At 53.8% G+C, this 23,107-nt stretch overlaps 1 protein-coding gene across 2 annotated transcripts in view; it reads left to right on the top strand.

The window, feature by feature from the left end:
• PACSIN1 (protein kinase C and casein kinase substrate in neurons 1) overlaps positions 1–23,107 on the top strand; it is a 57,080-nt gene that overhangs the window by 27,924 nt on the left and 6,049 nt on the right. The window contains exons 2-3 of one of the 2 annotated variants that reach the window (XM_049653418.1): positions 20,760–20,889; positions 21,806–21,962. In XM_049653418.1, the coding sequence (XP_049509375.1) occupies positions 20,827–20,889; positions 21,806–21,962 (220 nt within the window). In that variant the 5' untranslated portion in view covers positions 20,760–20,826. Of the gene's footprint in view, positions 1–19,893; positions 20,890–21,805; positions 21,963–23,107 lie in introns of those variants that run through there. The other variant, XM_049653419.1, reaches the window with a different exon arrangement.

Below are 23,107 nucleotides of genomic sequence, written 5' to 3'. Positions count from 1 at the left end.
GAGCCCCGCGTTGGGCTCTCTACTGTCAGCACGGAGCCCACTTCAGACCCTCTGTCTCCCTCTCTCTGCCCCTCCCCCGTGCAAGGGCTTGTGGGCACACTCTCGCGCTCTCTCTCAAAAATAAAATAAACATTGGGGCGCCTGGGTGGCGCAGTCAGTTGGGTGTCCCACTTCAGCCAGGTCACGATCTCGCGGTCCGTGAGTTCGAGCCCCGCGTCAGGCTCTGGGCTGATGGCTCAGAGCCTGGAGCCTGTTTCCGATTCTGTGTCTCCCTCTCTCTCTGCCCCTCCCCCATTCATACTCTGTCTCTCTCTGTCCCAAAGATAAATAAATGTTGAAAAAAACAAAAATTAAAAAATAAATAAATAAAATAAAATAAAATAAAATAAACATTAAAAGAAAAGTTCAGGAACTAGTTGCTTAAATTAAAAGAAAAACTTGCTATTTTGCTCACCAGGATCCCCTGAAGACAGCTCCAGCATTAGTTCTGTGACACAACCACCTCCAGGAACAAGCTTTCCATCCTCAGTGGGTAGGTTTGGCCCTCAAACTAGCTCCCCCTGGGAGCACAGAATGGCTGCCACAGCTCCAGACACCTCATGCAGATCCCACAATGTCCAAGAAGACAAGCGACTGTTTCTTCCCAAGTGCCTCTTATCATCGACAAAGAATACTTTCCTGGAAGCTCTTTCTCTCGGGCTGATTGGCTGGGGGAACAGGAGTGCCACAAATGACTTAAACCAGTGGTTCTCAAAGTAGGGTCCCTGGACCGGGAGGATAAGCATCACCTGGACACTCGATGGAAATACAAGAGGCCCAGCAATCTGTGTTTTATCATATCAAGTCCTTTAGGTGATCCTGATACATGTTCAAGTTTGAGAACCACTGGATTAGAGTTTGTGCGTTAGTCCTGTAGTTCTCATCCTGGGATGATTTTTGTGCCCCCCCCCCCCCCAGGAGGCATTTGACAGTGTCTGCAGAGTTTTGGGTTATTATAACTAGGAGTGGGGGTGCTACTGGCATCTAGTGGGTAGAAGCCAGGGATGCTGTCGAACCTCGTATAATGCACAGGACAGCCCCGCAGAGAATTACCAGCCCCAAATGTCAGTAATGCTGAAGTTGAGAAACCCTGCCTTAGCCCATTCAGCCTCTCTTTTGAGTCCTTTGTAATCCAGTGGGGACCCTTGTCAGCAAGGGCGAAGGAGGACTGGCTACCGGCTATCGGTTGGACAACCAACAGTGTCTGCTCCTAAAAATTACTTTCACGATAAATCAGACGGCCCACCACCTTTCCCACTGTCCCCTTGCAGAGCAGGCCTTTAGAAATAGCCCCATGAGGCTTGCAGGGTCAAGGAGGTTTCTATTTGTCAGGATGAGCGAAGGCCCCTGGCTCTCTCCTCTCTGAGGGTGGGGGGAGTCCTAGGGGATGGGTTACGGGTAGGGCTCACACTTGGTGGCTTACTCCAGCCAGATATTATTGGTCATGCAGTTTTACCAGGACCTTAATTATCCTTCTTTAAACAGTACGTGATTTTTTTTAATGTTTATTTTTTTGAAAGAGGGAGACAGAGTATGAGTGGGGGAGGGGCAGAGAGAGAGGGAGACCCAGAATCCGAAGCAGGCTCCGGATTTAAAATCTTTTAGAAAATGGTTGGATGCATCCCTGAGCGTGATTTTTGCACTGTTTTGGAGCCATTTTTTTTTTTAATTTTTTTTTAACGTTTTATTTATTTTTGAGACAGAGAGAGACAGAGCATGAACGGGGGAGGGGCAGAGAGAGGGAGACACAGAATCTGAAACAGCCTCCAGGCTCTGAGCCGTCAGCCCAGAGCCTGACGTGGGGCTCGAACTCACGGACCGCGAGATCGTGACCTGAGCTGAAGTCGGATGCTTAACCCACTGAGCCACCCAGGCGCCCAGAGCCCTTTTTTAATTAACTAATTTTGTCCAAGAAGTGTGGCTCCATCATTTACATGAGCAGTGGAACGGCCAGAATTTGATGTGTGAAAGCTCTCCTTTGGGGCCCCATCAAATGTGTAATGTTGGACATGTCTGCATTTGTGTGTGTGTGTGTGTGTGTGTGTGTGTGTGTGTGTGTGTGTGTTTTAGATTTTACTTTCAAGTAATCTCTCCATCCAGTGTGGGGATCGAACTCACAACCCTGAGATCAAGAGTGTCCTGCTGCACCGACTGAGCCAGCCAGGCGCCCCTGCGTCTGTATCTTTGTTGACACCTTCCGACCCTGTCAGGCTTGGATTTTCTGCAATGATGGGAATGTTCTGTATCTGCACTGTCTCGTATGGCAGCCACGGGTGGCTGTGGAGCGCATGAAATAGGGCTAGTGCAACTGAGGAGTTGATTTTTTTTTATTTTTTTCAGGAATTGTATTTCCAGCTTTATTTAATGCTATTGAACTTAAATTTAATCAAATGGCACTAATGGCTTCTATAATGGACATCCTTAGACACCCTGCATTTTTCCCAGGGTGCTCGGCAGGGTGCTGGCTTGCGCTGGACCTCGAGAGGCGCTCAGCACCCAGACTGCTTAGAACGAGATGGGCTCTGGCTTAGAGGATGCCCTGTGCAGTCCATTTCAGCTGGAGGCCTCCGAGATTCCAGAGAGGAGCTCGGCTCTTTTGAATGTTACCAAAACTGTACCCACAATGGGCATTTCCCAAACTGAGGCAGTCCAGTCCATCCGGGACCTCCGAGTGCTTTGCTTTTGGTGGGGATTTTATCAGTTCAGCGTAGAAATGTTGGTAATGCCATGCCGATCAGAAACTCTATCAGGTAATTAATTGAGTAACAAGTGATTTGTTGTCTAGTTTAAAAAACAAACAAACAAAACTTCTGGGGCACCTGGGTGGCACAGTCAGTTGAGTTGAGTCCGTTGACTCTTGATTTCAGCTCGGGTCGTGACCCCAGGGTTATGGGATCGAGCCCTGCGCTGGGGTCCACGCTGACTGTGGAGCCTGCTTAAGATTCTCGCTATCCCTCTGCCTCTCCCCTGCGTGTGCTCTCTCTCAAAAATGAGATAAAATATTTCTTAGCTCATGCAGTTTGTTTGGTAGACAAAAATCTTTCCAAACGTGGAATTGGGTGAAGAAATATGTAAATGGCCCCCCAGTGGCACTTAGGTTAGAGATAGTTAATCTGGTCCACCCCCCTCACTTTGAGAAAGGCAAATCAACACCCAGAGAGGGAGTGACCTGTGTAGGGCCACCTGGCTGGAATGGGGCTGAGTCAGGACTAAAAGCCAGGGTCCCACGCTTTTTGGAGAAGCTGATGTCTGAACAGGGTTCTTGTGACCCAGTGTGTGTGTGTGTGTGTGTGTGTGTGTGTGTGTGTGTGTGTCTGCCCTGGGCTGTCTGCACCCCCGAGACAGTGAATGTGTCTGTGACATTCCCTTTGATCAGTGATCGGAAGACATGGAGGTTTAAAAACCTCTTTGATCTTGGAGTTCTAGAATAGGGGTAGGAATAGGATTGGACCAGTTCTTGCAAAGCAGTCACTGGAATGCCTGTGCCCCCATCACAGCGGGGAGCTACCTGGAAAGAAGGTCACGAAAAATGCAAATTTGGGGGCCCCACTGCTGACCTTGCTGTGGCGGTCTGGCACACTGGTGCTCCCTGCCGTCACCCGTGAACCCCACCTCCTGCTGTGCACATCCTGGTGTAGCACTCTCCCCCGCCATTGACCATTGACTCTGCACTTGCTATGTGACCTGCTCTGGGCAATGAGACGTTGGCCAGCATGAGGGAAGCAGAGGCTTGATAGATAAGATAACTTGAAAGACAAGTTACACGTTGGAATTTGTCCTTTTGGAATGTTTGCTCTTGGAGCCCTGAGCCCTGAGTCCATGTAAGTAGGTCTAAGGTACCCTGCCGGAGAGACCACAGCCTGGGGGGAAAGAGAGGGAGAGGGACCGGGAGTGGCAGGCCAGCTAGCCCAGCCGACTCAGCCGAGGGCCAGTCATGTGAATGGAGAAGCTGTCTCGGAACCCAGCCACCCCCCAGAATGGCCAAATATAATAAATCATTGTGGCTTTACGTCACTGAATTCTGGGGAGCTTTGTTGTGCAGCCACAGACAACTGAAACCCCCTGCTGGATCAGAATCTCTGTGGGCCATGGCCAGACTCTCCATTTTATCCAAAACTCCAGATGGTTCTTGGGCTTCCTAAAGCCCGAGAACCCCTGGAAGGGGAAAGGGCCTGATTCAAATCACCATGAGCTGTGTGACTTCATACAAATCCCTTCGCTCCTCTCCTTCTCCTTTTCCTTGTGGTGCCCCTTGTGGTACAGACTGCATAGATTCTCGGGGAGGAGGGGTGTTTCTTTAGCCATTTCTCTGAACACTTTTCAGCCCCACATCCTTTCTCCTCTCCTCTTGGGACTCGAACAATATGAATGTTGGCTCTTCTGTTGGGACCCAGAGGGCCCTGAGGCTCTGTTCTTTTTTTTTTTTTTTTTTTTTTTTGAGTTTATTTATTTATTTTGGGAGGGGTTGGAGAGAGCAAGTGTGAGTGGAGCAGGTGCAGAGAGAGAGGGAGAGAGAGAATCCCACGTCGGCTCCATGCTTAATGTGGAGCCCAGTGCAGGGCTTGAACCCACGAACTGTGAGATCATGACCTGAGCTGAAACCAAGAGTTGGATGCTTAACCAACTGAGCCACCCAGATGTCCTCATTTATTTTTTTATTTTTATTTTTTTTAAGTTTATGTATTTATTTTGAGAAAGAGAGAGAGCATGAGTGGGGTAGGGGCAGAGAGAGAAGGAGAAAGAATTCCAAGCAGGCTCTGCGCTGATGTGGGGCTTGAACCCACAAATTGTGAGATCATGACCTAAGCCGAAATCAAGAGTCTGATGCTCAACCGACTGAGCCACCCAGGTGCCCTGCCCATTTTTTAAAAAATACATCCTTTCTCTGTTATGCAGATTGGGTAATTTCTATTGTTTTATCTTCAAGTTCACAGATTCTTTCCTCTCTGTCTCCACTCTGCTGTTGAGTCCATCCAATGACCTTTTGGTCCTAAATTTTCAGTTTGACTCTTCTTTGTATGTTCTATTTCTTTGCCAAGGCTTTCTATTCCTCATTTGTTTCCAGGGTGTTCCTAATTGCTTGTTGACGCACTTTTGAGACTGCAGCTTTAATTTCCTTGTCAGATAATTCCAGTGTCTGTGCCATCTTGCTGTTGGCCTATGTTGGTTGCCTCTTCTCCCGCTGATTGAGATTTTTCTGGCTCTTGGTACGACAAATGATTTTTCTATTGTATTCTGGACTTTGGAGTATTGTTATGAGACACTGGCTCTTATTCAAATCTTCTGCCTTAGCAGGTCTCCTCTGGGACTGCTCCTGCGGATGCCAGGTCAGGGTAGAAGCTCAGCTTCCCTGGAGTGCCTGGCTAGCTCAGTCGGTTACGCGTCCGACTTTGGCCCAGGTCATGAGCTCACTGTTCGTGAGTTCGAGCCCTGCGTCAGGCTCTGTGCTGACAGCTCATCGGAGAAGGCTGCTTCCTCACTTCCGAGCAGGGATGGGAGTTCTGGCTTCCCACCAGACAGACCTCAACTGATACCTCCCTGCCTGGGAAGGCAAAGGTAGCTCATTACTTCTCCCCATGTTGTCTCTATTGACCTGTTACTTCTAGGGATGGTGACAGTCCTCCTGGGCCTCCTAGGTCCCCACCCAGTGTGGAGAGGGTGGGGTACCTTGATACCACTGGGTGGGGATGGAAGTTCCAGCTCCCCACCTGTTCTCTGTAACCACCTGGTGGAGGGGGAATGGGCCCCTGGTTACACCCAGGCACAGCTCCCCAGTTGGTCTCTGCCCATGCAGAGGGGATGGGGCTGCAGTTTTTTTCCATGGTGTTTGGCTAGAGCAGGGCATTTATTGTTTTAAAGGTTTTGATTTGCCAGACTGTACCTTTCCTAGTCCTTCCAATAGGGAGGAGAGGCTTTTCTTGGGGCTGTTTTTGTCCACAGTCATTGGTATTTCTGGGTTGCTGATTTCTCCAGCTCCAAATCTGAGATATTTTGGGCAAAAAGAAAACCCAGAGAACTCACTGCTGTGTTGTTCCTTGAGCCCTGAGATCCCTAGTCAGTCCGCCTTCTTCTCTCCCTTTTTAGAGTCTTTGTAGGTTTGTTTTATATATAATGTCCAGGACATTAGCTGTTCTTTCCAAGAGGAACAGGGAGAAGTATATCTACTCCATCTTGCCCAGGAATCAGAAGTCAAGATTTACCTGTTTTCTTTCTTTCTTTCTTTCTTTCTTTCTTTCTTTCTTTCTTTCTTTCTTTCCTCTTCTTTTCTTTCTCTTTCTTTCTTTCTTTCTTTCTTTCTTTCTTTCTTTCTTTCTTCTTTCTTTCAGAGAGAGCAAGCACGAGCACGGGAGGAGCAGGGAGAGAGAGGGGGTGGGAATATTGAGCAGGCTCCACGCTCAGCATGGAGCCTGATCCAGGGCTTGATCTCACGACCGTGCAATCATGACCCGAGCCAAAATCAAGAGTCGGACACTTAACTGACTGAGCCACCCAGGTGCCCCAACATTTACCTGTTCTTGAACTTCATATAAACAGAATCCACTACCTAAATCTTTTTAAGGTTGGCTTCTCTTGCTCAACATGGTGTCTTGAGGTTATCCATGTGGTTGTGGATAGTCAGCTAGTTTTCATTGTTGTATAGGGTTTGGCTGTGTGAACAAGCCCCAGTGTGGAATTTGCTGCAGGGAATCCTGTATAGCCACGAAAAAGCAGACCTACCTCTCCTGTATGCAGTAAACCACACAGTTGGCTTACCAATCCTTCTGTAGATGGTATTCGCATTGCTTCCAGTTTGGAGCTATTATGAACAAAGGTGCTTTGAAGACAATTTGCTGTGATGAACAGATATTCTTGGACATGTGTTTTAGCGACCACAGCACTCACTTCTGTTGGGAATAAATATTTCAAAAGCCTCTTAACTGGTCTGCTTCTTCAGCCCTTGCCTCCTTCTACTTTTCCATATACAAGTCACAGCGATCTTTTGAAAACATAAATTGGATCCCTTCTCCCCCTCGCTCAAAAATACCAATGGCTTCGGGGCGTCTGGCTGGCTCAGTTGGTGGAGCGTGTGTGTGACTCTTGACCTTGGGGTTGTGGGTTTGAGCCTCATGTTGGGTGTAGAGATTACTTAAAAATAAAATCTTAAAACCAATGGCTTCTCTTCATCTTTAGAATAAGATAGTAGAATCCTTCCCATGTCCTCCAAGGCCCTGTAGGATCTAGCCCCTGCCTGCTTCTTTGTTCCGACCTTATTTACTGCCTCTCTCTACCTGCCATTCCTCTGTCTACCCACCCGTTCATCCATCAAAACATCATTCAGTTTGGGGGTGCCTTCAGCGTGCCTAGGTGACTCCCGCTTTTGCCCTTGCTCTTCCCTCTGCCCAAAAGCACTGTTCCTGCAAATCATCACCTCCCCTTCCCCCTTTATTTAAATGTCTGTTCAAATGTCATCTCTTCAAAGAGGGATTCTAAAATGTCCCCCCATTCATCCTCTGTCTTTACCCCACATTATTTTTCTTATCTTTAAAAAAAATTTTTTTACCATTTATTTATTTTTGAGAGAGACAGAGTGTGAGCAGGGGAGAGGCAGAGAGAGAGGGAGACACAGAATCCGAAGCAGGCTCCAGGCTCTGAGCTGTCAGCACAGAGCCCGATGCGGGGCTCGAACCCACGAACCGTGAGATCACGACCTGAGCCGAAGTCGGACGCTTGACCGACTGAGCCACCCAGGCGCCCCCACATTATTCTTCTTGACAGCACTGATCACCACTTGAACTGCTGTTGTTTCTTTGTTGCGTGTCTCCCGCTTTGGCGTGAAATGTCCAGGAGGTTAGGGATGTTGTCCGGTTATCTCCTGGGTCCCGCTCCCTAGAGCAGTGCTGGGCATAGTAGGTACTCGGGAACTATTTTGGGATTTGTTCAGACACGCCTCAGCTCAGATGGGAGGGCAAGTCCCTTAACTCGTCCTTCCCCCACTCTAGTCTCCTGGGATCTCGTGACAATGCAGATTCTGATTCAGGAGGTCTGGGGTGGGACCTGAGATTCTGCATTTTCCTCCCAGCTCCCACGTGATGCCCAAGCTGCTGGTCCTGGGATTCAGGTGTCGAATAGCCAGGGCTTCATAGCTCTGAGCCTCCGTTTCCACATCTGTAAAATGGCTCATTGTGAAAAACAAGTGAAGCACTGTGCATGGTGCCTGGACTTAGGAGGTGCTCGGTACATATCTCCTGCTTTTCCTCTCGATGCCTTTCTGCGTCTGAGACTTGAAGTTGCCTCCGTTTGCTCTTTCCCCATCCCTACAGTTTAAGCCCCTACACAGACCCTCGGTGGAATTTTCTGAGCTGGCCAGCCCTGCCTGTCATGGGCAGGGGTTTGGGGAGGATTCTGGCATTTGGACAGTCGTGAGAACATTATGCAAATGAGATGCAAAGCAGCAGCTAATGAACCCTGATTGCATTGGCCCTGGCACTGGGGAACTGTAGGATAACTGTGCTGGGCTGGGAAGGGGGGGTAGTGAATGTTTTCTGGGTTGGACGAGGAGGTAGTGACAGAAGGGGTCAGCTTCTCCTGGGTTGCCCGAGGCCCCCTCCTCCTATATTGACTGGTCTGCCTGTGGGACTGGAACCTGGTTAAGGTCCAGGAATAGGGCTGAGGACAGGCATGGTGTGTGTGTGTGTGTGTTGTGTGGTGCGGGCGTGTCCCTGAGCCCGCCTGAGACCTGCAGGTGGGAGACTACAGGGCTGCACACTGGTGGCTTGGGGGCCCTCTCAGTAGCAGAGGAGACTGGATCAGGCTGACAGTGGGAGTGGGTGCTCTGTAGGCTGGGCACAGAGGGGGAGACAGGGGTCAGCTCCTCCCACAGAGCCTGTATGAACATGGGAGGGCAGAACTCGGAGTCTGCCAGGCAGTAAGTGGGCTGGATCAGGCTCAGGAGGGGTGGAGGTGGGGGGCAGCTATCTTTGGAAACCTGGGATGGAGCTGGCTCTTTAGGAGAAAGATGATCCGGGGCTGGGGGACTGGCAGGTGGGCAGGGGGCTCTGCTTACAATGCCTGGGAACTCAATCCCTCCTCGCCCTCAGCTGAGGTCTCCCCACTGTCTCCAGGGAGCCCCAGCTCTCAGGTGCCAGGCATCCCCACCCTCTGGCCCGGGCCTTGACTTGACCCTCTGCTGAGGACCTCCAGGCCTGTGGACAAGTGTCAGGCTTCTCGCTCAAGGATGGTCAGTCCCCTCTGACCTGGAAGTCCCCTCTGAGGTGATTTAGGGGAGGGGGGGCGGTCCCCTAAATGAGTCCCCCACTCATGCTTCTTGACTGGCCCTTCAAATGCATATAGTGACCCTGTCCTGCCTTTGATCTAAGGACGAGAAGCATACTTGGTTATGAAACTTCCAGAAAATGGGTCGCTGTTGCCATGTGTCCTAATCAGATCTTAATGGAACCAATGCCGAGCGTTGGAAAAGCTTGGCAAAGCAGTGGGTTCGAATCCCAGCCCAGGGATTTACTGGCTCTGTTACTGGCTTGGGCAGACTGCTCAGCCTCTAAAGCCTCTGTTTCCTCGTCAGTTCTGCGCCCTCACCTGCAGGGCTGCTGTGACAGCCAGAGGCGCTGCAGGAGAGCAGGAGTTAGCACATCCACGAGCTCCGTACCCTCGAGGGCAGGGACTCTGTTTTGCCCACGGCTGTGTCCCGGCACCTAGAACGATCCCTGGTACACGGTGGGTGCCTAGTAAGTATCTGCTGAATGAAGGAGATTCCCTATTTCATCTGTTCCCATGATGATTTCCCCCTTCGCAGTTGACAGCTCTGATATCTGGATGTGCCATATAGCTCATAGCCTTGGTTTAGCTGGCGTCAGTCTCATCACTGAAGAGATCTTGCGTGGGATGAAATGTGGAAGAGGCTATTACTATTATTGTTAATGTTAACAGTTTTTTTGCTTGATTTTTGGTTGGCTTCTGGGTCTTTCTGATTGCATCTGCCTTCTCTGGGCTGCGTGGGGTCCCTGAGAAGCACCCTGGGGCACCGGGACTGCACTGATCCTTGCCAGGGTCCTTCTGAGGTGGTGCTGGGCTGGAGACAGTGCATCCCATGGGGGCACGCTGTGCGTCCTGGGCCCCAGTCCCCACTTGATGTCCTCACCTCGCCTCCACCAGATGCCGTCCCTCCTGGGGGGCTGACAGGGTTCTCTGAGCCTGGAATCCTCTCTGAGGAGGAAGGGCCCATTTTACTGGATCTGTCATAATTCCCATGTCCCAGGACCTGGCGGGGGGATGGGTGGGGATATCTGTGAGCCTCCTAGGCAGAGGGGCCTCTAGGTGGGATTTAGTGTGGATCAGGCAGGGGACTTTATGAGGGAGGGGGTCGCCGGAGGGTGGGTCCTATGTCTACCCCCACCCCAGGCCCCTCCTGCAGCAGGGCTGAGACAAGGTGGGCAGATTAGTGTCTGATCTCTAGAGGGCAAGTGCAGAGCAGAAAGGTCCTCTCCTAGAAGTTGATTCTGGTTCAGTCTCCTGGTTGGGGCACATGCTTGTGTCACCGATCCCCTCCCATGGGGCTAGGGGCTCGTGTATGCATCTGTTGCTTTTGTGTAGAAAGGGTTTATGTGTTGCATGTTCCGGATCCATGTAGATGTGCATACATGTGTCCTAAAGATGTGTAAATGCTGGCATTACTCTTACCGTGTCTGTTCCCTCTGCACATACAGGTAGATGCACAGACTTGTGGAGATGCATGTAGGCAAATACATGTAATGGGAGTTTGTATTTATAAGTGTGTTGTTGGGGTGCTCATTTGTGTAGACACACATCGGAGCATGGAGATCACATGCATGTAGCGTGAGCCTCGCTGTTTGCTCTGAGGGGTGGGTGATAGCTGTGGCCCGTGGGAGTTGGAATCACAAGGCCTCACTGCCAATAACCAGCCCAGGAGCCTTAGATGCTCAGACAGGTTGTTTTACTACCGTGGGCCTCAGTTTCCCATCTGTAAAATGGGTATGGATTCTCAGAGGATGAGACTGTAGACAAGCATCTCATACTCGGCCTGACCCAGAAAAGGCTCAAAATAAAATTGCGAGGGATGATTGGGTGAGAATAAATGATCAAGTAAACAAATGTTTACAGAGCAGCAGGCAGTGAAGTTTAAGGACCTGAGGCAAGGGCAAGGGCAGGTGCCGCTTGCAGTGTCTCGAAGGGATGTTGGGAGGGAGGGTCTTGGGGAGAAAGAGAGGAGAGGGGCTGGAACAGGGTCCCCCACACAGTCAAGGGTGGCCTGGAGAGCCCCTGTGCTCACTGGTATCTCCAAGGTGAAGTGTGTGCGCCCCGCCCGGGTTGATGTCCTCTCGAAGAAGCAAGCGTGGAAGGCGGGCGTCCCCTGGTGTCTGAGAGGGAGGGAGGCTGTGCGGCATTGCCTGGTTGCCATAGAAACGAGCAGAAGGAGGTGGGTGGCTGGAGAAGGAGGCGGGTCGGGAGGAGGGAGGGGAGGAGGCAGCGATGGGGGGCGGGGAGCTGGCTTCTGCAGTTCTGGCTCTGCTGCCTTCCTGAGCCAGCGGTGGAGGGAACCCGAGAGGACAGAGCCCCCAGCCCGGGCACCAGGCCCCCTCCCTGCCCGCCACCACGGAGAAGGAGGAGGACAGCCAGCCCCTCCGGCCCTGGCCTGGCCCAGCGGGGGCAGTGAGCTCCTACCTGCCCCTGGCTTGGTGCCCAGACAGGCCCAGGTAGGCATCCCCGATGGGGACAGCTGGAAGAGGCTGCATGGAGAGTGCCCCCCCACCCCCACCCCCAGCTGCCCCTGCCTTCCTACCAGCCGCACCTGGCAGGAGGCATACAGGCAGAGCCAGTGGACCTGGGTGGGAGCAGCCTGGATCCTGGGAGGCCCTCTTCAGAATCAGGATCCTCCTCAACAGGAGGACCGTCCCCACTGCCGCCTTCCTCCTCTGCCCCTCTGTCCCTCTCTCCACCACCGCCACAGGTCCAGACTGTAGAAATGTTCCCCTCTCTGGGGGAAGTGGGCTGAGGGGGGCTGGAGCTTCCGGGGACCCACAGTGCTCCCCCCTCCCCAGGCTGAGGCTAGGGAGGTAAGAATGCCCTCTGGCCCCACTCAGGGCACTGCTAGGCCCTGGCCATTTGGGAACAGCGTACCCACATCCCACCCTCCACACCAGCTGCCTCTGTGCCGGCCCCAGATGATCTCAGGCGTTGGGCTCAGAGCCCCCTGCTCAGACAAGAGGCATGTTTCTCCTTCTCCCCCAAGCTCGGGCCTTTTCCTTCCTTGTTCTCCCTGCAGACCTAGCTCCCTAGATCTCCCAAGGGACCCTTGTGCCATCCTCAGCAAGCCCAGGGTCTCCATGTTGGGGGATCGGGTGGGGGTGCCTGTGGCTCTCCCTCCCCCCCACTCTGTCCCTCTGCTGCATTGCTCCTGGGGACAGACTCAGCTGCTGCTGGGGAGCTCGGGCACTGCGGAGGAACCTCTGCCCGGTGCTCAGGAGGGGGCGGGGCTGGGGCCCAGGGAGGACCTGGGCCGCACTCTAACATCTGGGCACTGAAAGGACAGGGCAGGGCCTGCGCCAGTGCAGTGGGTGAGTGGCACCCGGTCCAGGTTTGCCCTGGGATAGAGCTGAAGGGCCTCGGATGCCATGGGGAAGAGATCCTAGCCTGAGAAGGGCAGGGGACTGGTGTGTGTGACCCTGGGTCCGCCTCCTTCCCCAGCACACCCTGAGAGCTTGGCCGGGTCCTTTGCTGGGACCACATTATGGGGCTCCCCATTTCCCTGGGCCCCTGGGGGTCAGAGTAGCTCGTGCAGGGGCCGAGAAGGGATCCTTGGGCCTGTGACGGGGTGGGGAATACTCACCAAGAAACTGACATGGCTCGTTCATTTCTGCAAACATTAGTTGCACCTGCTGAATGCTAGGCACAGGGGGCTTCTGCTTTGGGGTGAAGGGCCTGGGAGTGAGAAGGCCAGACAAGGTGGGGAATGTACATCTCCCCTGGAGCCAGCAGCCAAGTAACCTGGATATACTGTCTCAGTCTGCTCCCAGGTGCTCTGAACCCCACCACCCCTTCTGCTCATCTCTCTCCTTTGGGGGGAGCTAGAGACCCTCCCTCCCCACCAGGGCCTGGGACAGGCATCTGTCCTGCCTTACCTTCTACAGCTGGGCCGGCCTCCATCCCAGCCAGAACAGGGGGACTGGTGAGGCCTGGAAGGAGCTGTCCCTTCCCCCAGGCCATCCACACCTGGCCCTGCCCTCTGGGAGGCCACGGATGCAGAAGGCTCAGGACAGGACCGACCCTCTCAGAGGAGCCGAGTGTGGGATGACCGGTCTCAAGGAGAGAGAGGTACCCAGAACAGCGAGGGCAGGGGACTGCTCATCAGCAGCCCTAGCTCCTGCCTCCTCACCTGTGGGGTTTCCGCTTGGGCTCCCCAGGAAGCTGACCCTGAGATAAGGATACCATGAGAGAGGCTCATTTGAGAAGTGGTCTTTGGAAAGACTGCGAATGTGTAGGCGAGACAGGGAGCCAGTTCTCACTGTGGATAACTAGGGCTCAATCCCACTGGGGACCTCTGGAGCCACTGGAGGACCCACCCTAGGCTTAGCCCACGGGGAGGGTGGAGGGCTGGGGCGTGTATACACCATCTCCCCTCCCCCACACCACCCCACCATCGTTTGAGGGCTGCTCCTGCCCCCTCATACCCTGCCTAACTTTTCTCTTAACTGTTGTCACCACCTAGCGAGCAAGGAGACACCTCCCTGTGGAGCCTGCTGCGTGACACCAGCACTGGAACAGTCCTAGAGGCTCCCTGGAGATGGACAGGCCGAATGAGATGCTTCCTCCTCTTTGCCTGGAGTGGGGCAGGGGGTGTGGTGCAGGGTGGCGACTGCCTTTAGGGATGAGTTTCTGGAGGAGAGAGAGGGGGTCTGGGGCTGGAGGAAGAAGGAGAGGGTAGAGAGGGTAAAGACCAAAGGTTGGAGTCGAGGGAGGAGGGGAGGAGAGGCCAGCCACCGTGGCCTGTTGGCTTTAACCATTTTCTGGCTAGGACGAGCCTACCTGGTCCCCTCTGCCCTGGGTCTCTCTGGGGCCCTCCAGCCTCAATTGAGACCCAAGCTCTGTCTCCTCTGGTTTCCTGCTTTGTGTTTCCAGCCTCTTCTTTCCTCCCTACCACCTTACCATAGAGGAGATGGAAGTTGGGGGGTGGGGGGGGGAGCCTGGATTTTATACCCAAAGAGAAAGCAAGAGGAAGCCAGGCCTGGGGTCTCCTTTTCACAGGTCACCTGGAGACCTGGGGGTCCCAGATGAGTCACAGAAGGGTCTTGGAAGGATGTCTTAGCTCAGGTTGCCATAACAAAATACCATAGACTGGTTGGGGGGTGGCGGGGGGGGGGCGGAGCTTAAACAATGGGTATCTATTTCTCATAGTTCCAGAGGCCAGAAGTCCAAGGTCAAGGTACTGGCCTATTGGGTTCCTGGTGAGCCTTTCTTCCTGGTTTGCAGCTGGCTGCCTTCTCGCAGTGTCCCCCCATGGACTCTCCTCAGTGCGGGCATGTAGGGAGAAAGCGGATCTCTCTTTTCTTCTTATAAGGACACCAATCTTACTAGATCGGGATCCCACTGTTATGACATTATTTAACCTTAATCACCTCCTCAAAACCCTATCTCTAAACACAGTCACATTGGGGAGGAGGGTAAAATATTAACATTTGGATTTGGTGGGGACACAAGTCAGTCTTCAGGAAAGGTCTACGGGGGTGTTAGCCCACAGAGAGGAGAAGGGGGTGCGAAGTCATCCAGGGAGCTGAGGGTCTCCTGCTTTGGAAGAAGCATAGGCAGTAATACCTGTGACAATAATGCTTCTTGCACAATAACCCCATGGGGTAGCTGGTATCATCACCTTCATTTTGCCGATGGGGAAACTGAGGCACAGAGCGTGTAAGCAACTTACCGAGGTCGCACAGCCAGCAAGTGGCAAAGCCGGGTTTTGAACTCGGTTGTTCTGTCTGGCCCCACAGGCAGCGCTCTCAACCACCGTGCTAATATAGCAGGATTTCCTCTACACGTAGGGAGAGAACCAGCAAGTTGCGCTTCCTGGCAGGGTGTGACCAAGAACTGCACCAGGGTGTGGGGTGAGATAAGTGAGGGCTGGGGTATTCAGGGAAGGCTTCTTGGAGGGGGTGGGGCTGAGTTGGCCCTTGGGGGAAGCAGGGTTATTTTGGTTTGGGGAGTGATGAGCGATAGGACAGCTGCACCCCAGGGCAGGAGGGAAGGTGTGAGCCTAGCGGCAGAAACTGGAGTGAGGAAGGGGGTATGCATCACAGGGAGGAGGAGGAGAAGGACAGCACGATACAGCTGACCCTGAGCCCTCCTGCTGCAGCTGAAGCCCCAGGAGAGGCTGGCAAGAGTCCCGGCGTGGCCCCAGGTCAGGCACGGTGAGCCCGTCTATCTCGGGCTAACGTGAGGAGCAGGGCTACAGCCAGGAATGTTGGTCCGTGGGGCCTGAGACCCACCCTGGGTGAAGGGGAGGCGGCTCTGGCTTCCCATGGCCCCGCCCAGGTTTGAGCTGAGCTGCTCCCTTGGGAGAATGTCTTAGGCCGGGGGGGGGGGGGGGCCGGGTGACACCCACAGAGCCACAGAGTGCTGCTCTGCCCCGGGACAGCTGGTGGGGGGGGGGCGGGGAGGGCAGGGGAAGGACTCATCCCCTGGTCTGGATCTGACTCTGTCCTCCCTGCTGTGAGACCTTGGACAGGTCATTTCACCTCTCCGAGTCTCAGAGAAGGCAGGGGAGTCACTGCCCATCTCCGTGGGCTGTGGTGAGGATGGGGGCTGGGGGATACAGTGCACGAAGAGGCTGGCACATAGCAGGTACTCAATAATGGTGTCATTATTGATATACAGGGAGAGTGAAGAGAGGGATAATGGAACAGCCTCTTCTTTTTAAAAAAATTTTTTTTAATGTTTATTTATTTTTGAGAGACAGAGACAGAGTATGAGTGGGGGAGGGACAGAGAGTGAGAGAAAGACACAGAATCTGAAGAAGCTCCAGGCTCTGAGCTGTCAGCACAGAGCCTGATGCGGGGTTCGAACTCACAAGCCCTGAGATCATGACCTGAGCCGAAGTCGGATGCTTGACTAACTGACTGAGCGCCCCTGGAACAGCCTCTTCTGTCTGTGGACTGTGGCTCCCTGAGGAGGGAGTGCACCACCCTGAGGGCAGAATCGTCATAGGGGATCAGGGAGGAAGAGACTCTGGAATTGGACCCTGAGGGTTGGCCTAGAGGACAGGAAGGGGTTACCAGGGGAAGCACAGGGCCTGGAACAGAGGACAGGTGGGATCTGGGAGCCCTCCTGTTGTGAGAGTCTGGCTTTTGGTTGTGTCACCATCATTATCAACATATACTGAGCACCTACTGTATGCAGGGGACTATGTTTGGCTCTGAGGTACAGAATTCAGTGTTTCTGCCATTTAAGGAATGAATAGAATGTGCTTTCATTCATTCAACAGAAACATACTGTGCACTTAACTATGTGTCAGGCACTGCTCTGGATGCTGGAAATACAGCAGAGAACCAGACAGGCAAAAACCACTGATCTTAGCAAGCCGATGTTACAGTGAGAGAAGAAGACACAAATATGATGAATGCTGTAATGTTGGGAGCCTGGCATATGGTAACATGTGCTGTGGAGAAAGAACAATAAAGAGAGGAAAGAGAGGAGAATGCTGGAGGGTGGGAAAGAGTGTCAAATTAGATAAGGGAAGGTCATGACATTTGAGCAGACCTGGAAATCTGTGTGTGGGGGGGTGGCATTCCTAGCAAGTGCAAAGGCCCTGGGGTTAGAACAGCAAGGAGGTTGATGGAGCAGGAGGAGTTGCAGGGCCTCCTGGGAAGGAATTAGACTTTTACTTGGAGGAAATGGGGAGTCACAAGAGGATTCTGAGAAGGGCAGTAGTGGGATCTGACCTAGGTATTAGCAGCGTCCCCCTGGCTGCTGTAGCAGGGAACAGACTGGAGGGGGAGCGGAGGTGAGGGACACAAAGTCAGAGGCAGGAAGGCCAGTGAAGAGGCCACTGGGGACAGTGATGAGGGTGGGACCAGGGTGGTTGAGAGCAGAGGATCTGCTGATGGGTTGGCTGGTGGTCGGAAGTGAAAAGGGCTAGGGTGACTTCAAGGCCTGTGACTGTCAGTAACTCGCAATGTAGGAATCCACATGCCGCCTTTGGCCACAGCAGGCCTGCCCTCTCTGGGCTTATGCTCTTAATTCCTCTGTCCCTTATTCAAGCCAGGGGCAGACAGAACGTGACCGAGGCCCCCACCCTCCAGGGTCTTTTAAAGGCAGCTGGGGCCTGAGGAGGGACCCCTTTCACCCTGGGGCTCCTCTCTCCCTAGAGGAAAGGTCAAGGCCAACATGAAAACTTCACACTTCCATAACGGTCTATATGTTTCAATAAGAGCTTACTACCCTTTTATCACTTGAGTGTCACATGAGACTCGAGTATTGTTTTCCCATCATGTGAGTTAGAAAAACAGACCTCGTGACAGGACTCGACTGAGATCCCCCTGGTAAGTGGTAGGGCTGGAGCAGAGGCCGTGCCCCCTGTTCAGCATGCTGAGGGCTACACCATCTTTGTGGGCGAGAAAGACCCGGCCCCTTCCCTGGCTCTACAACAGCAGCCTCCCTCCCTCCCCGTGGGACTACCGCCCCCTATCCAGCAATGGTGACAAATCAGTAATGAGAGTCGACAAGCTCTTTCAGCTCCGTCCCAGCCTCTGGGCTCTCTCTGAAACGTGGGGGCCATAGTAGCACCTGCCGTCTAGGGTTGCTGGCAGGATTTGATGAGTTAAGACACATGAATGGTCCTTGGCACCAAGTATGTGCTCCATAAATGCCAGTTATTATTATCAATGATAAAGGGCTTGCAGGGCCATGATAGCTTTACAGCCACTGGGGAGAAAAGTCAGACGGGCATCGTGCCCATTTGGTGGGTACTTCTAAGAGCGTATCGCGCTTGCCCACGGGCACAACAGATGCCAGCCACACCGGCTTCCTGACTCGAGGAGATGCACCGTTTTCAGTGATGGCAGCTACTGATATTATCCTCATTTCCCAGCAGGCCCAACAAAGTCACGTGAATTGCCTAGGGTCACACAGCAGTTTGGTGACAGAGCAGGGACCCCAAGGCTAGAGCTATTTCTGTTATATGTGCCACCTCAGCTGGGACCCCGGAGACCCATGACTTGCCTGCACTGAGGGAGGGACCCCAGCAAGTCTTCCCCGCTCCCCCCAGGGTCTGGACAAAGTGGAGATTGGTCTCCACCATTGTGTATTCCCATCTAGCCCGACACACCGGGTCTTAGCTGTACTGTCCCCTTGCTCTGTATTTCCAGCGCCCTCTGGGTCCTGGCTTTCAGATCCCTCAGCTCTCCTCCTCGACAGGGGCCGGAAGGTTTTTTTAAAAAAAAAAGTGCAATTTATGCACACGAGGCAAAATTTAAAAGGCATAAAGGACCGACTGAAAAATCTCCTTCCCATCATGTCCCCCAGCCACCCAGTTCTGCGAAGGCAGCCACCACTACCAGCTTTCCAGAAGTGTTCCTTGCATATGTATTTCCTCCTATACAAATGGAAGCATCTGCAGGCTCACTGTTCTGCACCCTTCTTGGTTTGTTGCAGTGCCACAGCTTGGGAAGGGTTCCCTGGCACGCCTGCACCATCATTTACTTACGCAGTCCCCTGGACGAGCATCTGGGATGTGTCCAGCCTTTGGCTTTTACAAGTAGGGCTGCAGCACATGAAATTAGGCGTCATCAGTTTGCCCCGCTGGCTGGAAGGTGACTTTCTGGGAGCAGCATTGCGGGGTGAGGGAGGTGTGCCTCTGGAGTGGGGAGAGGAGACGCCGTCACACCCCCCATCTCCTAGTCAAGGCTAATCAAGTCACTTCCCCACTTCCTGGGGTGGACTCTCATGCAGACACGCCTGCACCCTCACCCCCTGCTCCCACCGCCGCCCTGCCGATGGCTGTGCTTTATCTGGATCCCGAAGAGCATAGTTCTGTATGACTTTACGGGTTCTAGGTGGGGCTCTGGCCCCAGGGATACTTACCTAACCTGGCTGAGAGTCCTTCATTAAATATCCCTGCCTTTTGCTTTCCCATGTCTACATGCAGTGCTCTTCGTGAAGGGAGTACTGCTTTGTAAGTGAACAGTGCCCAATTCAGAAGGAAAAAAAATTCAGACACGTTTCTTTATCCCTTGATGAATTCTAAACACCTTTCCTCCTACCCGCCCCCGCCATGCACGAGTTTGTGGGGAAGTTTGAGGTTTTGCTAAGGGGAAAGGAACAAAATCTCCTTAGTGCTTAGGGGGAGCAAGGAGGAGGCAGCACCGGGGAACAGGGCCCTGGACAGATAGGGAGACTGAGGCCAGAGAGGGGAGGGACATCCTTGACCAAGGATCCTCGCGTGTTGGTCCCATCTGCCCCGGGCCTGAAGGTCAGCTGCTATAAGGGCTGGGCATCCCCTGAGCCCCCAGGTTGGACTGGATTTTCCAGAGGCCGGCCCTCCCCAGGATCCTCATTGGGCAGGGTCCCTGAGACTGCAGTGCAGAGACAGGGAGGCATCCCCCCGGGCATCCCCTGTCTGAGGCTGGCAGGCCTCACTGCCCCTTTGAAGACCAGGTGCCTGGCCCTCTGGGCTCTGTCTCCTGACTACTGAGCTATTCTTGCGTGGGGTGGCAGTGAGGCCTGGATGGGGGATGGGAATCGGGCAGCGTCCCCAGCCCTGGGGCAGCACACGGCCTAGATTGGACAGCCGTGATGCCTGCCGACAGATCCAGGCCACATGTAGCCGCTCCGATACTCACACAGATCACAGTGGTCTGACCTGTAGGGTGGGAAGCCACATGTCTGGGACTCGTAAGGAGACATGTAAGTGGCTAATGGAGGCTTTTGAAGCTGGGCATCAGGGCAGCCAAAAGAGCGATTTACAGGGCCCCAGCCTGGACCAGAGATGGGAGGAAGCTGTGTTGCCAGCTTCCCGGGGCACTTAGGCCCGGGCTCCGGGTAAGGGATTTGGGGAGGTTCTAGGGGCTGAGACCAGGGACTCTGCTGGGTGGGAGAGCTTGGGGGTTGCTATTTGGCCTGGTGCAAGGGTTTGGGTGGATCAGGGTGGGGGCAATGCCAACGTGGGCAGATCGAGGAGCCAGCTGGGGTTCATTGAGCCTCAAGTGGGCCCTACAGGGTGCCAGGCCCTGGGGAGGGGGTGCGGACATGCCTAAAGACTAGCCTCATTGCTGGCTTTGAGCAGCCATGTGTGTCTATGAGGCAAACTGCAGGTTTATATAAAGCAAATATGTAATTGGGGGGCTCTAACTTTTAGCACCGACTCCAGGAGCACGAAAACAGTTGTGCGTGCCTTGGTTCTGGTGGTGGGGGCAGGCTTTTGAGAAGAGGTGCCACACTGGAGCTGGAGGATGGATTTGGGGGAGAGGGAGGGCGAGGATATGGAGTGGAGGGCTAGTGGAGGAGAGGTGGGGGGGGTGTGCGCACGAGGAGTGCCACAAGGTGACTCTTGGGGTTACCCTAGGGACGGTGAGCCAGTCCCCGGGCAGGAAGTCCCCATCCCAGTGCAAGGCTCAAGCCTGTGGAGCCCTCATCCTCACAGCAAGTTGGGGGCCCAGGCCTAGAATGGGGCCCGTGGGGCGCTTCGCCCCTCTGCAGGGATCTCTCTCCTGCCCTCCCAGCGCATGAACAGCCCAGCCTGCTGACCACCGCTGCACTCCCACCTGTCCCCCTCCCCTCGGCTGCACCATGTCCGGCTCCTACGACGAGGCCTCGCTAGCTCCGGAGGAGACCACTGACAGCTTCTGGGAGGTGAGGCTTTGATGCTCCCCAGGTCCTGGGGACCAGACAGCCTGGCCTTGTGGCAGCCCAGGCTCCCACCCACCCACAACCTCAGGGCTTGCTCCCCAGCCCCTCGGGTCCCTCCAAAGCCCTTGGTGTTCAGTGGGCCGGCTGTAGCCATGAAGTGGGGTAAGGCTACTGCCCACCAAGCCCAGAGCCCCTCTGCCCCACACCTGCACCCGGAGAGATCCTATAGCGTTTCATGATGTGGAATAGGCCAACCTCCTGACCGTCTGCTCTGGGGGCCTCGCTCAGAGGCCTGACGCTTCACGAAGGCAGGTACAGAGCTCTACAGCTTACACAGGCTTTTACAGCTGCCCCCTGCCCTTACCCTGTGGCATGCGTTCCCGAAGCCCCCCAGCAACAAAGACGTGGAGGCAAGACTAGAGCCAGCGTTTCAGGAGCCTCCCAAACTATTTGAGACCAAGAAATAAAATGTTTCGATTGGCTTCCAAAACCCAAAGTGAGAACTGCCAAACCTAAATTAATAAGTGTTTAATGAGATGTCTACAAAACATAATATTATGTCAAGAAGCTGCAGCTCAACTCAACACTTACATGACTCTATAAATATGATACACTGAGCTCACAAGAACAAGATGAATAATTCATTCAAGTCTGGGTCCAAATGATCAAAATCCCGCACTTTGTGGCAGCGAGGAAATTATGTTTAGAGTGGGGTGAGGGAGTGTCGGGTATGATGCAGGGTGTTGGGGTCCCCGAAAATGAGAGGGTGGGGAGCCCCCAGTGCGTTCCCGCGGGGCGGCCAGGCGGCGAAGGTGGGAAGGTGGCCGTGGCGGGCGCCCCCTGCAGGACTCGGTGTCCTGGGCGGGCGGGGCGGGGAGGCGGGGACCCGCGGGAGTCGTGCTCGCTCCTTGGCCGCCAGGTGGGGAACTACAAGCGGACGGTGAAGCGCATCGATGACGGACACCGCCTGTGCAACGACCTGATGAACTGCGTGCAGGAGCGCGCCAAGATCGAGAAGGCGTACGCGCAGCAGCTCACCGACTGGGCCAAGCGCTGGCGCCAGCTCATCGAGAAAGGTGCCCCCATGCCCACCCCGTGCGCCTCGCCCAGGCCCTAACGGGCTCCCCACAGGCCCGGGTTCTGGGAGCGCCCAGCCACCCGGATGCACTTGCACCCCCCGGGCCACGGGCCCTTTGGAGGCACCGTCCCCACACTGCACTCTGACCCTCCCAAACCAAGCCAGGTCTTCCCTGTCCCTGTTCAACACGACTTTGTACAATTTTAGGTTGGATTAAACAGAACAAAACAAAACAACCTTTTTATTTCAAAATAATTTTAACTTAGGGAAAAGTTGCAAGAATAGTAGAGAGAACTCTAGTCTTCAACCAGATTCGCCAGTTAAAATTTTACTACATTTGTTTTCCCAGTTCCTCTTTCCGTTGTGCATATGTGTTCTGAATCATGTAAGTGGGACGCATGCCACTTTACTCTAAATCCTTCACGTATCTCCCAAGAGTAAGAACATTTGCTTACATAACCATAGTTCAACTATCGAATTCGGGACATTTAATATCACCCATATGCAAATTTGTTTGTGCTGGTCTGGGAGCCAATCCAGAATCACATTACCGCATTTAGTTGTCCTGGCTCTCAATTCCTTCAATCTAGAACAATTTCAGCTTGGGGTTTACATGTATTTGTTAACATTTTTTTTTCTCTTCCACGAGTCTCTAAACCCCGTGAGGGCAGGGGCTGAGCCCACACTGCCCAGCACAGTGCCTGGCACAGAGCTGATCCCCAATACACAGAGGAACAAATGACTGGCATGACTGGTCCCGGTGGCCTCTTGGCATCTGTCACCAGCTGGTTCTTCAGTTGTAACAGTCAACATTCCTGAAGCACCTACTGTGTGCCTGGTGCTGTGCTGGGCTTGTGAGAACTCACGGGGTGCAGGCTGCCCCCATGGGACTCACGGGCTGACAGGAGAAGATAGGGAGTAGGCACAGAGGTAGGTGCTATAAGAAGAATTCTGTGAGGGCTGCAGGCCGAAGTCTGTGAGAATAGAGCAGTCAGAGAAGGCTTCCCAGAGGAGGTAGTTGGGCCCTGAAGGACAGGAAAAACTATAAAGAGGGCAGAGGAGGGCATTTCTGCGCCCATGGCGTGTATGGGGAAAGCGTCAGAGAAAAGAGGCAAGAAGGAGGCCCCTGGGCAGGGGGCGATG

The sequence above is a fragment of the Panthera uncia genome (genome assembly GCF_023721935.1).
Source record: "Panthera uncia isolate 11264 chromosome B2 unlocalized genomic scaffold, Puncia_PCG_1.0 HiC_scaffold_24, whole genome shotgun sequence".
NCBI lineage: Eukaryota > Metazoa > Chordata > Mammalia > Carnivora > Felidae > Panthera > Panthera uncia.
Note: the sequence above shows the minus strand (reverse complement) of the source record. Positions and strands in the feature narration are given on the sequence as shown.